We start from the raw sequence: 14,980 nt of genomic DNA, 5'->3' as shown, positions 1-14,980 counted from the left end.
CACAGATCGTAGGAGGTTGGAGAACAGAGTCAGGGCCAGATTGGGGCAGAAACAAATGGCTATCTTATTATAACCATCTGTAAATATTTTTGGCCATAATTTTCATGTTCACCACTATTATTTGATGAAAGGCTAAGAGAAACTCAGTCCTAATTCTTCAAAGTTCTTACCTTCCCCGCATAATGGTGAATTCCAAAACTAAGTTCCATTCTTTTGGGCCTCCAGAAGTACTGTGATTTCAGGTTACCTTCAAATTTTTCTGTAGAAAAAAAGTTGAACCCCAATATCAAGCCATGTAGGAGATCCTCAAAAATACTTATTGACAGAATCATCTCTTTCACCATAAAATGGACAGTGTGCAGTGGAAAAAACAATTTTACATAGTTGATAAACCCAGATTTGGGATATAAATGGTGGAGCAAAACTCAAGGTCATGAATTTAACCATTCCATTATGATTTAGAGCAGTTCTTAAACCTTAGTAAGCACTGGAATTCCCTGGAGGGCCTATTAAAACACAAAGCTTCTGACTTAGTAGGTCTGAGAGTGGAGGGAATCCAAGAAGTCACATTTAGACCAAGTTCCCAGATGATACTGATGTTCTTGGTCTGGGGACCACATTTTGTGAACCATGGGTAGAGAGGAAGGAAACTACCTGAGATTAACTGATCAAAGAGGTTTGTGAAATCCAGTTTGATGTGAAGTGATGAGCTTAGGAATCTGGCATTCTGGCTCCCCTTTCTATCAGGGGAGCTGTAAGTTATTATTCATTACATGGGAAAAATGTAGGATCATAAAGGCAGTTACATCCCTTTAACAATTTTGCCACCTTCAGAGAACTTTTTGCTCATGTCCTAGAAAGGACATTTTAACCTCAAAATCAAGTAATTGCTATGAAACAATTTTTCCCACAACTCTGGGGTTATTTTGTTTTTCACTAGCATGGTCCAATTAGAGGAGAGAATTAACCAATCAGTGAGTCAGCAGGAAGTGACATCACAGACTTAATCATAAGAACAGAGTCTATCACCCAAAGTAAATGAGAGAAATGTGAATCCAAATTTTCTGCAAATATTTATTATACATAATCAATATCTCCTACCAACAGGGAATATGGTATTTCCACATTAAAAAAATTATTTTTCACCTGAACAAGCTAAGGTTTTTTTTTTTTTAATCTCAGGAGTAAGACATTTTCTTTTAACCATTTTAGTTGATCATCTTTTAAATATAGGATACCTATCTGTGCCTTCTCAAACAGAAAAAATGAATATGTTTATGCTTTCTTTGATGACCCAGGATTATTATGAATATCTATTAATGTACTGTAATTAGAGATTATTAAGGTGTTTGAGTCTATTTCACTGTATTAGACAAGTGACCAGAACATCGCAGACAAATTTATTTCCTTCCCATTAGCTGTCTCTTTTCAAATTCTACAGCTGGCCCTTTGCCCTGCCCTCTAATTTCTAATTAGGGGCCGGATAATTTTTTTTGGGGGGGGGGTGGATAATTTCTAAGATTATTTCTAATACAATATCCTGTAATTAGGGCTCTACCATAATGTATGGAGAAGTCCAATATCCAAACTTGTTTAATTCATCATTAAATATTTCACCCTACTATAAACATTCACTGGTCCAGATATTAGATCCAAAGCCTCTTCTTTAAAGTTACACATGCAGGCTTTGTAATAGCTATTTTCTCCCAGATAATGAAACAACATTCTTTTTAAGTCACTGAGAACGTTATAGGACTACAGCACAAAACTATGCAGACATGCTGGACTTAAAACTCACCTATAAGAGTCTGGTCGGTGGCCTTGGGAAATCTACTTTCTTCATCAAGTAGGGACAGTAGACCCATCGGCTTCTGCAGAAACATATCTAGGAGGGGCCGGTTATCTTCATATTCAATAACTCTGGCATTAACATCCTCATTTAGGTATTCATTCTATAACAGGACAGGATTCATAGAAAAAGTTCACTAAAAATTTATGAATGATATGTAGCTTGACAGTAATTACCCAAAACTCTATTTTATACATAACATAATAAATTGCTTCCTATGACATTGTCCTTAAAGTGAGGGTATCATTTTATTTTTCTTTCCCCAAAGTTCATTAAAGGCAGTGCTGATTCAGGGTAATAATAATAGTTTCTAGTCTCTATACCAGAATTATAGACACCTTAAGCTTTCAAAATGCAAGAAAATATGTTGTTAATGAGCAGTAATAAAGGTATCCTCTAGGGGCGCCTGGGTGGCTCCGTCGGTTAAGCTTCTGACTTTGGCTCAGGTCATGATCTCTCGGTTTGTGAGTTCAAGCCCCGCGTCGGGCTCTGTGCTGACAGCTCAGAGCCTGGAACCTGCTTCAGATTCTGTGTCTCCCTGTCTCTGCCCCTCCCCTGCTCATGCTCTCTGTCTCTCAATTATAAATAAACGTTAAAAAAAAGGTATGCTACAGAATTTATAGAATATTAATTAGGTATATCTTAGAGTTATACTGCCTCTATTGAAGGCTTTTATCTAGCCTCAGGAATGGATCTCTCAAGAACATTTACTTAACTTCTCAGTCATGATGCCATTTACATTGTTAGTAGGGTGGACATCTGTGACTCACAGGAATCAAAGGATTGAGAACCAAGAACACCTGGGTTCATATCTGGGCTCTGTCTCTTAACTAGCCATATAATCCTTTGGATTTTGTTTCTTTGTTTGTTTTTTACTCTATGAGCTCCCACTGTCGCATTTACTAAATGGAGGTAACAACCTCTATCTAACAAAGTAAAAATATCTGGTACATTAATAACCAGTTGCTGTTGAGTATACTATAAGATGCATAAAATAAAAACAATGAATAACAATTACTGTAAGATCACGGTGCCAGCACAACATGGTTGCTGATCTATTCTGCAAAAGGGACATGAAGAATTATGCTGTCACTCCATTTCTATGACTTTGCCCTCACACGGTGCCCCTACCCCAGTGCCACAGTCTGTAAGAGGACAGGCATGACCTGTGCACAACGACACATAGAGACGCTCACCTGCTTGGCACTCACCAGTTCTCAGGTGGTAAAGCAACTATCACTGGGAAGTGTATCAAATAACTCCCGACTCAGGCAGAATACTCTGCACCATTCACAAATTAAAGTGACAGGACATTTTCATTATTATTTTAATATATTCTTTAATTCATGAAATATTTTCATTAAACATCTTATAAGAAGGCACAGTGATGGGTGATAAAGAGCTGTTTAACACAAACTCCCTGTCCTCAGTGGATTTAAAATATAACTTGAGTGATAGAGTTAGTAAATATTCAAAATTCAAGGTAGCATATAATAGATAAGTGATATGTACAATGTAGTACCATAAGGAGTTCAGAGAAAGAGAATTTATTTCTGGCAACTTCATGGAGGAATTTAATTCCATCAATGGCAGGTGGGTCATCTGATAAGTCAAAACCTTTAATCAGTATTTTGGAGCCTTATGAAATTGAAATCTCATTTCAAGGGTGTCACCCAGAAAAATAAATGTATACTTTTAAGTAAGACAAAATCTAATACGTAACAACTGGGCAGTGCCCATTGGTCTAAAAGGTAGATCACCTGAAAGTCATTTAGTTAATCCAGTACATAAAAATGGAAACAATGTCTAAAAGTTTCACAGCTTTTTCATTTGAAGGTAACCTTGGGAGCAATACACAGACCCAGAATTACTTTACCAGTAGACACATTAGGCTGACAGCATATTATAGCTTAAATGGCAACTGCAAAGTTCAAAAGAGGTTTTGTGTGTTTTGTATAGAAAGCACATAAGGTTAATATCTAAATCAATGCATTTGCCATTTCTATTTGCCTGTGTCAAAATCCGGGGAATTCTTTCCTGGCAGGTCACACACAGCAGAGATGAGTAACTTGGAAAACAATGGGCTCCCCTTGAAGATACATGTTAGTATTATGGACTCCAGGCAAGTCAGTGGAAAAAGCATGCTATTACTCAGGATTTATGAAGCATTTTAGCAAAATGATCACGTCTAAAACAATAGAACATATATTTTTATAGCAGTTACGACCCCCAAATACTTAGTTGTTTTTAAGTCTAAGTGGAGAAACGAAGCTCACGTAACTCTTCAGAAAGTCCTCTGCTATGCCCTGTGTGTTACAAATACATTCAAAGCAGAAGATGAGTAGTTCTTAACTGCAATAAACGGTTTAGCAGATATAATCCCCACTCTGTTCAAATGGCCCAAGTTCCTTTTTGAGAAGGACAGATGAATAATTATTTAAATATAAATCAAGGAGGTGAGGGAAATCAGAAGACTTGGATGTTAGGAAGCCTCATGCCTGAGTCAAGTTCTCGCTTGTTTTTCATTGAGTTTTTAGTGTGAGCTATGAAAAGGTCACAGTGGCAAGAAAGCCCATGGAAGGTGCCCCCCTCCGCATAGCTTTGGCCTAGACAGCATGCTTAAATACACAGGGCTAAAGTGTCACCACAGGAGAGATTCTCCATGCCTAAGTGGAGTTCTCAGTCTCACGGAGTAGCATGGAAGAGGGGCTGCCATAGACTTAGAGGCTACAAGCTTCCCGGTGGCTTCTAAGGTAGGTAGGAATCTTAGCATAGACCTCATCGTAGATTGCCACGCAAGAGAGGCTGGACTCTAATCATTCAGGTCTCACCTCCTCCGAGAGTCCTTCCCCCATTGCCCAGACTAATTTAGCAACCCTCCCTTCCTCAGCTGGTCACGCTCTATCCTTGCCGCCATGTTTTAAATTCTTTCAAAGTATTTCTAGAATTTTTTCTTGTTTATTATTCTCCCTGTCTCATTAGAATGGGACCTCCAAGAGGACAAACACTTTTACTCACCTCTATATTATTCACCTCTGTATCTAGGGAGAGCAGCCATGTTAAATAGATGACCGTGTGTTAAGGAGTAAACTGTGTCCCCCAATCCCCAAATTTATATGCTAAAGCCCTAATATCCAATGTGACTGCATTTGGAGATAGGGATATTAGGGAGGTAATTAAAGTTAAAGGAGGTCATAAGGGCAAGGCCCAAATCCCATAGGACTGGTGTTCTTATATGAAGAGGAAAAGACCCCCGGGAGGAGACTGCACACAGTCAAGGTCATGTGAGGTCACAGGGAGAAGACAGCCATCTGCAAGTCCAGGAGACAGGCCTCAGGAGAGACCAAACCTGTCCCTGCTTTCATCTTAGACTTCTAGCCTCCAGAACTGTGAGGAAATATTCTATTGTTGAAGGTCCCCACTCTGTGATATTTTATGGCAGCTCCAACAAATGAATATAATGAGTTTTCTGGGTTCCTTTTGTTAAAAGTTGTATGGAAAAGCTATTTGCTAGGTAGAGGAGGATTGGGGTGAAAATAATAAATCATGTGTGCATGGGTAATCCTTAGCTTCTGATTACAAATGTGCTCATATAAAAGTTAAAATATGGAGAAGCGCCTGGATGGCCTGTTGGTTAAGCGCCCAACTCCAGCTCAGGTCATGATCTCATGGCTCGTGAGTTGAAGCTGCATGTCGGGCTCTGTGCTGACAGCTCAGAGCCTAGAGCCCGTTTCAGATTCTGTCTCCCTCTCTCTCTGCTCCTCCCCCGCTTGTGCTCTATGTCTCTCAAAAAGAAATAAACATTAAGAAAATTATAAATTTTAAATATGGAAACACCTTAATGGAGTCTTAATGACCTCAAAATTCACACACAAATTCATCTGCTCTAAATACTATCTTACCATTTAGTAGAATCTTTTCCTATGTATGATATTTTTAATAACAAAAAACATACTATTTATTTGATTTTAACTTTATTTCCTTTGACAAAATGGAATGGAGAACATGTAATTAATGGATTTTCATGACCATTATTTGAATGGCTACATGACATTGTATCCTGTAGTTTTCTATTCAGTTCTCTTATTTGGGACATTTTGGATTACTTATTTTATTTATTTTCATTTTTAAAGTAGTCTCTATAACCAACGTGGGGCTTGAACTCATGATCAAGAATCGCAAGCACCACCATCTGAGTCACCCAGGTGCCCCCTTTTATCTATTTTAAATAGTGTTCTGATGTATATCCTTGTGCACCAAGCTTTTCTGGATTTTGGATTTTATCTTTAGGACAGATTAGCTGATCAACTAGTGTGATTATTTTACAGGCTCCATATGTGTATTTCTAGATTGATTTTTTTCTAAGCTTGCTGCAATGTGCTTTCTAATCAGCCCTGCATACACATTCCTATCTTGCTGTATCCTCACCAGCACTGCATATTCTCATTAAAATTTTTTTCTGATATTTTTGATAGGTGAAAATGACCATGTATTGTTGTATTCGCATTTATTTGATTAGATCTTAAACTACTTAAGAGGATACTTTTGGGGGGAAATATGGTAGATCTATGCTTAGCCCATATTACACAATGCCTGCCAGCTATTGTGTCATTATTCTGAGACATAATAATAAACATAATTTAACTTCTTCTTGGGCACAGAAATACCATCACACCACTGTCAGCTTTTGTGATGTGGGCAAAGATTTGTGGAGGTAGAGATCAGAGTTAGAGGAAAAGCTCAGGGACTTCACTACAAACATCCTTCATGTTAGGTTGACTTTTGTTTCTTTGTCTCTTTCTCATTTGTTTTTACATGTCCTCCTGGTCATGTGCTATCTCTATCTTCCTTAGGAATTTATTCCTGGGGGTGGTTGGCTGGCTCAGTTGATAGAGCACGTGACTCTTAAGCTTGAGCCCCACTTTGGGTGTAGAGATTGCTTAAAAACAAAATCTTCACAAAATTAAAAACGGAATTCATTCCTGAAGCTGGCTTCTAAGTGACTTTCCTGGGGAAATTATCTTCTTTTTCTTCTCCCAGCATTACCGAGATATAATGGACATATAACATGGTATAAGTTCAAGGTGTATGATGTATTGACTTGATATACTTACATATTACAAAATGAGTATCATCATGGAATCAGCTAACACCTCATCACATAACTACCATTGCTTTTTTGTGGTGAGAACATTTAAGATCTATTCTCTTAGGAACTGTCAAGAATATGGCACAGTTTTATTGACTAATCAACATATTGTATATTAGGTCCCTAGAACTTACTCATCTTCAAACTGGAACTGTACTCTTTGACCAACATCTCCCCATTTCCCCCAACTCCCAGACACTGGTAACCACCATTCTAGTCTCCAATTTTCACTTAGCATAATACCCTTACGTTTCCATCTATGTTGTCATAATTAACAGGTTTTCTTTCTTTCTCATGGCTAAATAATATTCCATGGGGTGGTGTGTGTGGTGTGTGTGTGTGTGTGTGTGTGTGTGTGTGTGTGTGTGTGTGTGTAATACTCTATATGCATTCATCTTTTGACAGACACTTAGATTGTTTCCATATCTTGACTATTGTCAGTAATGCTGCAATGAAATGGGGGTGCAGACATCTCTTAGAGATCTTGTTTTAATTTCCTTTGGATATATACCCACAAGTTGGATAGCTAGATCATATGGCAGTTCAATTTTTAATTTTGGGGGAAGCCTCCATACTGTTTTCTGTAGTAGTTACACTGATTTCTATTCCCACCAGTAATGCAAGAATTCCCTTTTTTCCACATCTTTGCCAACACTTATTATCTCTTTTTTGATGATAGCCATTCTAACAGGTGTGAGGTGATAGCTCATTGTGGTTTGGATTTGCATTCTCCTCTTCATGTATCTGTTGGCTACTTGTGCATCTTCTTTGGAAAAATGTTTACTCAGATCCTCTGCCCATGTTTTAATCAGATTTTTTTTTTACCCTTGAGTTGTAGGAGTCCTATATATATTTTATCAAATATATGATTGGCAAATATTTCCTTCCATTCCATAGGTTGTCTTTTCATTTTGTTGATGGTTTCCTTTGCTGAGCAGAAGCTTTTTGTTTGACGTACTCCCACTTGTTTATTTCTTGTTTTTGCTGTCTTTGCTTTCAGTGTCAAATCCAAAAACTTATGGCCAAGGATGATACCAAGGAGTTATCCCTTATGTTTTCATCTAGGAGTTTTACAGTTTCAGGTCTTGTGTTCAAGTCTTTAATCCATTTTGAGTTGATTTTTGTGTACGGTGTGAGATTGGAGTCTAGCTTCATTCTTTTGTATGTGGCTTCCCAATTTTCCCAGCACGGTTTATTAAAGAGACACTCCTTTCCCTATTGTGAATTCTTGGGACCCTTGTCAAAAGTCAACTGACCATCTATGCTTGGGTTCATTTCTGGGCTTTCTATGTTGTTCCATTGATTTATGTGTCTGTTTTTATGCCAATACCACACTCTTTTGAGTACTATACCTTGTAATATAGTTTGAAATCAGGATGTATGGTAATCTCCAGCTTTGTTCTTTCTTAAGATTGCTTTGGTTTTTTGAGGTCTTTTGTGGTTCTACACAAATTTGAGGATTGTTTGCTCTATTTCTGTGAAAAATGTTATGAGAATTTTGTTAGGGACTGTACTGTACCTATAAATGGCTTTGGGCATTTTAACAATACTAATTCTTCCATTTATTTGTGCCCTCTACAATTTCCTTCCTCAATGTATTATAGTTCACAGTATACAGATCTTGCACCTCCTTAAATTTATTCCTAAGTATTTTATTCTTTTTGATGCTAAAGGACTGTCATATTCATTTCTTTCTGATAGATCGTTGTTAGTTTATAGAAATAGAGCTGACTTTTCGATACTGTTTTGTATTCTGCAGCTTTACTGAATTTGTTAGTTCTAACAATTTTTTGATGTCGTCTTTAGGGTTTTCTACATAAAATTTCATGTCATCTGCAAACAGAAACGATTTTACTTCCTTTCCAATTTGAATGCCTTTTATTTCCTTTGTTTGCCTAATTGCTCTGGCAAGAATTTCCAATATATTGTTTAAAAAAGTGGTTAGAGGAGGCATCCTTGTCTTATTCCTAATCATACAGGAAAATCTCTCAGCTTTTCACCTTTCAGCATATTAGCTGTGAGTTTGTCCAATGTGGACTTTATTCTGCTGAGGTACATTCCCTCTCTACCCACTTGAGACCTTTTTAAATTCTTTTTTAATGTGTATTTATTTTGGGGAGACACAGAGAGACAGAGCATGAGCAGGGGAGGGGCAGAGAGAGAGGGAGACAGAATCTCAAGCAGGCTCCAGGCTTGGAGCTGTCCGCACAGAGCCCGACATGGGGCTTAAACCCACAATCCATGAGATCCTGACCTGAAGTCAGATGCATAACTGACTAAACCACCCAGGTGCCCCTGTTGAGACTTCTTATCACCATGAATGGATGTTAAATTTTGTCAAAAGCTCTTTTCTGCCTCATTTTGTTAATTCGGTGTATCATATTAATGATTTGTGTATGTTGAAACATCTTTGTATCCCTGGAATAAATCCCACTTGATTATGGTGTATGACAGTTTTAATGTATTGTCAGATTTGGTTTGCTAATATGTTGTTGAAGATTTTTGCATCTATTGTTCATCAGGGATATTGGTCTGATTTTCTTGTAGTGTCCTTGCCTGGTTTTGGTATCAGGGTAATGGTTGCCTCGTAAAATAAGGTTGAAGTTCCCACCTCTTTTACTTTTGTGAAAGAGTTTGAGGAGAATTGGTATTCTTAAGCATTTGGTAGAATTCACCAATGAAGCCATACGGTCCTGGACTTTTCTTTGTTAGGAGATTTTTGATTACTGATTCAATCTCTGTACCAGTAATTGGCTTGGTGATATTTTCTATTTCTTTATGATTCAATCTTGGTAGGTTGTATGTTTCTAAGAATTTTTCCATTTCTTCTATATTTTTGATCCTTTGTATTTCTGTGGTATCAGCTAGCTGTAATGTTTTCTTTTTCATTCCTAATTTTTTGAGTCAGTCCTCTTTGGTTTTTTCTTGATTAGTCCAGGTAAAGGTTTGTCAATTTTATTTATCTTTAAAAAAACATAGCTCCTGGTTTCATTATTCTTTTCTATTATCTTTTGAGTCTTTATTTCATTTATTTCTGCTCTGATCTTTGTTATTTCCTTCCTTTTAACTTTGGGCTTAGCTTGTTTCTTCTTATATTTCATTGAAGTATCAAGTTAGATTTGCTTACTTGAGATCCATCTTTTTTCTTAATTATGTGTTTATGGTTATAAACTTTCCTCTTAGAGCTGCCTTTGTTGCATTCCATAAGTCTTGGTATGTGGTGGTCTCATTTCCATTTGTCTCAAGATGGTCTTTGATTTTTCTTTTGATTTCCATTTTGACCCATTGGTTGTTCAGGAAGACACTGATTAAATTTCCACATATTTGTAAAAACAGGCAGACTTCATCACCATGTAAAAGACAGGTGCTACCTACTCCCCGAAAGCATCACTCTATCATTTTACTGTGGGAGAATACTTTTCTACTACCATCTGACAGATTTATCTAAGAATGAAGTTTCAAAAAGATTTTCCTGAAACCACCAAGGTTTCAATCAAGGAGTTTGGCTCATATGGTATTTTTCTTTTATAAAAGGTGGGGGTATGCGACAGGGTGCATTCAAGTCTTTCACTGAATTTATACCTATGAAATGAAGTCATATGTCTGTTGTGTAGGTAAGTCAACCATCTGACACTGCTCTGCAGTTTCACATATTTTAGATTCTATAAATATTTTAACAGCTGGGATGAATGATCCTCAATATTTATTCTCTTGTGTATGCTGTTTGGAAGTCATAAATCAAGTATCTTTTATTTTTATAAACACAGTCCACTTGATGCGGGATGGTATTAGGAATTCACCTAGGTTTGTGGCATTCTGAATAGATCATTGTAGAAGATGTCACATACTGACATTCCTTAAACATTCGTGGAGCACCTACTATGTGTATGTTTAAAAGTAGGTGGGCCTGGGGAAGGAAGAAATAGACAAAAAGGTAGAGTCTTGTCCTTTAGGGCACAGCAAAGAGTCTGTCTGCCTTTCCATTCTAACCCTGAAGTCACATCCTAGGAATTTTTTGCTCGTGCTGTATTTTCTTTTTCAGTTGTTCCATCAGTTAGTTCTAGATCTATCCTGTTAGGTGGTTTCTGCTTCCTCCAGTGTCACAGTATCTGTTACCACTGCCACCTGCCTCAGTGCTATTGTTCTTTCTAGTTTCCTTCTTTGTTACCTTATATGGATGCCCCTTGGCTTTTCATGTGAAAGATTGCCTCTCTCTATCTCTCTCTCTTCTCCTTCCTCCCTCCTTTTCTTCCTCCTTCCTCCCGTTCTTTCAAATCAATGGAACACCCTTTTCCTCTGCATGAGAGATTATTTTGTTAGGTCCCTGGTTCTTCTCAACTTTTCTTATTTGTTTGCTTGTGAGAAAAACCCCAGATATGTATCAGAAGACCCAGATTTGGGTTCTGGCTTTGTTTAACTAGGCTGTGACTTCAAGCAACTCATAATGAGTCATTTTTATCTGTGAAAAATGGATGATCTACTTAGGTTTCTTCTGGTTCAAACATTTCAAAATGCCCACGCTGCCTGAACGTGTTGTGAAACATAGTGAATAGATGCATACACATTCTGTTAACAGAACATTTGCAAGGGGAAAGAAGCACATAAACACATTTATTCCCTGATGTCTGCCTTTAGTAAAAGAATCCTACTCGCCAACTGCTCACATGAGTATACTCATTTATGGAAACATTGCTCACGGTGGAAAGAAACCACTGAGAAGAAGTTACTCATTCTAAGAAAAATGTTTTCAAGGTTGAAAATCTAGGATTTAAGGTGCTATCACTATTCAAGGTGAGTTTTTTTTTTATTATTACAGAGAAAAAAGAAACTGTGCCATTTTTCATTTTGAAATAACTCCAAATTTAAAAGGTTGCAAGGACAGTACAAAGAACTCCCAGGTGCCCTTTCCCCAAATTTTCTGGTTGCTAATATTTTACATTTACTTTATCATTCGCTCTCTTTCACAGGGCGCCTGGGTGGCTCAGTCGGTTAAGCGCTCTCTTTCTACATACCTATAATATTGTTAGTAATAACATTCCACCGAAGCAAGTAAATATTTTTAAAAACTAAAAATGAAGAAAAGAAGGTGGTTATATGCATGTTGTAAAATCTAAACTCTTGATGTAAAATAGTAATTATGATTTGAAATCTATTTCCTCCTGTACTTATGTTTTAATGTTCACTTATTTCTGAGAGAGAGAACAAGCAGGGGAGAGGCAGAGAGAGAGGGAGACACAGAATCCGAAGCAGGCTCCAGGCTCTGAGCTGTCAGCACAGAGCCTGATGTGGGGTTCAATCTCCTGAATTTCAAGATCATGACCTGGGCCGAAGTCAGATGCCCAGGCTCAGCCGACTGAGCCTCCCAGGTGCCCCTCCTCCTGTACTTTCTATTCAAAGCTGATATCAATGATCCTGTTGATATTTTTGTTAAAGTTAGTGGCAAGCCACAGGGAATGTTGATCATCAGTAACTTGAGAAGACACAGGTCACTGATTTACCATTTGACAAGTAACCTAATGAGGAAGTATGGTAGATAATTCCTCAAAAAATATACTTATTTTATTTTACATGTATTTAATGAACTTTGGAGGAAAAGTTTTAAATGATGCTTCCTAGAGCAGCTTCTTTTTTCAGAAAGAAAAGGAAACAATGTATATTAAGATGAACATTGTAATCTAGTCACGTTTTGTGTATAAAACCTATTCTTAAAAACTCTTCAAAAGCCATAAAAGATCTTACAAATTTATATTCTACTGACAGGTAATGGCTTAGCATAAGGAGAAATTTCCATTAGGAATCCAGAAATGTAGTTTTTCATATACCAAGATTTCTTTCAACTTAAACTATTTTTCCTTTACTGTCATGTTTAAACGTTTACCAAAAAATTTTATTTCCGCTTGTCAAGTATGCTCTAAACTCACATGTAGAAAACTACAGTAATTGAATGGATCTAACCTCCTTATTATGTATTTCTTCCAAAATTACTTTTTATCATAATGAAAGTATTTTTTTTATTTAATTTTTTTTAAAAGTTTATTTCTGAGAAGGGGGGAGGGGCAGAGAGAGAGGAAGACAGAGAATCTGAAGCAGGCTCCCTTCTGTCAGTGCAGAGCCTGGGGCTTGAACCCATGAACTGGGAGATCATGACCTGAGCCAAAGTTGGAGCCTCAACCAACTGAGCCACCCAGGCGCCCCATAATGAAAATATTTTTTAAAAAGTATTTTAAAATAATACCAAATTATCAAAATAAGTACCACAAATCCCCACAGCACATTAAAGGTGTTGACCCAGCTTCTCTGATGAAAGAGAAACACACCGTGCAACACGGGTATAAAGCAAGAGATGGGGCGGGGGGCACGGGAACCCAACAGGCTGCCTGCCAAGAGACGGCGGGAGAGGAGCACACGTTCACAGCTGGGATCTGTTGTAGGGATGCTCCACACATATCCAGTCACTTGCATATCAACTTCCACACTCAGTACGTGAGTCTACAGAAAATTTGTATGTGATCTCAAACAGTAACCCAAAACTTGGCCAAGCACTTAAAAAGCAAGATTTGTTGTATCTATTTGTTTCTTAAATGCATGGTTGTTTTAATGTTTTAAGAAAATGCCTATAAATTGGCTTTTATCACTTGGAGAACTAAAATAAGACAAATGCTACCACCATTGCACGCATATGGTTTAATAGGGAAGAAATTTGAATATGAAATAAAAATTCACACTTTGTAAGCAAAACAATTTGAAGGCATTTCTAAGGGGTTTGCCCACACATTTTTTTTTTATGTGATGACTGATTCTTTTTACTTCGTAACGTAAAAAAAGTTGAAAGTGTAGATACTGTATGATGAATGAATTTTTGTTCTTTGTAATTGCCACAAATTATGTGTTGGAGCCCATATTCAAAATCTCAAAAGCTTCAAACTTTGAGATATGAACAGCTGGAGAGGAAAGTCATACACATCACTTTCTGCAAGAGAAGCCAGAGCCATAATTACAGTTATTGTCTCCATTATGTGCTGTAAATGGTTTCCTGCTTATAAAATGACTTCTAACTTTTAATTTTAAACCCACGGGTATATATATAAGTGATGTATGTAACAGCTTATCCTTGTACAGAACAAGTATTAACAGCTCACTTTGAAAACGAACTTCAGCTCAGTTAATAGCTGGCAAGATGTCCTGCACTAATGGATAAGAAAGCTCACCCTAGGTGTAAGTAGGAGTATAAGCAAGGAGAGTGAATCTTCAGGATTCTAGAGCAATACGTCGTAGGATACCTATGTCTCGGGTGCCTAATGGTCCTAAACAACAGTGGCGTTTGTTCCACCTCAAACTCATGCCCATTGGCGACTCTTCAGTGGTTGGCTGTTCAGTCCCCTTGATTTGAAACATAACATAAACTTCTAGGGAACAGGGTTCATTTCTTTTGCATGGTCTATACCACAATGATGTATCATAGTGCACAATTAAAAGAAAGGACAAAACCCACTGCTATAGCATCAGCATGACTCCTTGAAGAGAACTTCAAGCTTTAATTACACTTTGACTACTGTTGTGCTCTCCGTCCCATGGAAGAATGCCAGAAAACAAACAAAAACAACCAAGCAAAACCAAAATCTTGGCTACACAGTCCCTGTGGGGATTCAGTGTAAATGTTATTGTAAGAAGATGCCTCCCTTATCAGAAATGTGGTAACTTGTTCGCTGCCCTTTCAGCTGCTTCACTAAAAGCTTTTTGAAAAATATGGGAGTAAACAGTGTGTGTCAAAATAATGCCATACAAATGTAATAGGGAAGGCTGACATATAAATACTTTATTTGTGGAATTAATTAAATTGACAGAAAATTATATATTTTTCAGTTGCTGCTCATTTAGAAAAGCCTGAGTCATGAATATCAAAAGATTACAAAACTCTTAATCAAGAGATTACTAAACTCTTAATGTCTATTTGTAGGTAGGCGCAGGAATCCAGACCGTGA

The 14,980-nt window shown here is 37.4% G+C and overlaps 1 protein-coding gene across 9 annotated transcripts in view; it reads right to left on the bottom strand.

Moving 5' to 3' along the window:
• The window catches only part of MYO3A (myosin IIIA), a 242,757-nt gene that overhangs the window by 66,045 nt on the left and 161,732 nt on the right, over positions 1–14,980 (bottom strand). For 8 of the 9 annotated variants that reach the window (XM_007081307.3, XM_042991254.1, XM_042991256.1 and 5 more), the window contains exons 20-21: positions 1,799–1,952; positions 171–259 (exon numbers count right to left, since the gene is read on the bottom strand). In XM_007081307.3, coding sequence (XP_007081369.2) covers positions 171–259; positions 1,799–1,952 — 243 coding nt within the window. Of the gene's footprint in view, positions 1–170; positions 260–1,798; positions 1,953–13,858; positions 13,969–14,980 lie in introns of those variants that run through there. The other variant, XM_042991259.1, reaches the window with a different exon arrangement.

This window comes from Panthera tigris, chromosome B4 (genome assembly GCF_018350195.1).
Source record: "Panthera tigris isolate Pti1 chromosome B4, P.tigris_Pti1_mat1.1, whole genome shotgun sequence".
NCBI classification, from domain to species: Eukaryota; Metazoa; Chordata; class Mammalia; order Carnivora; family Felidae; genus Panthera; species Panthera tigris.
Note: the sequence above shows the minus strand (reverse complement) of the source record. Positions and strands in the feature narration are given on the sequence as shown.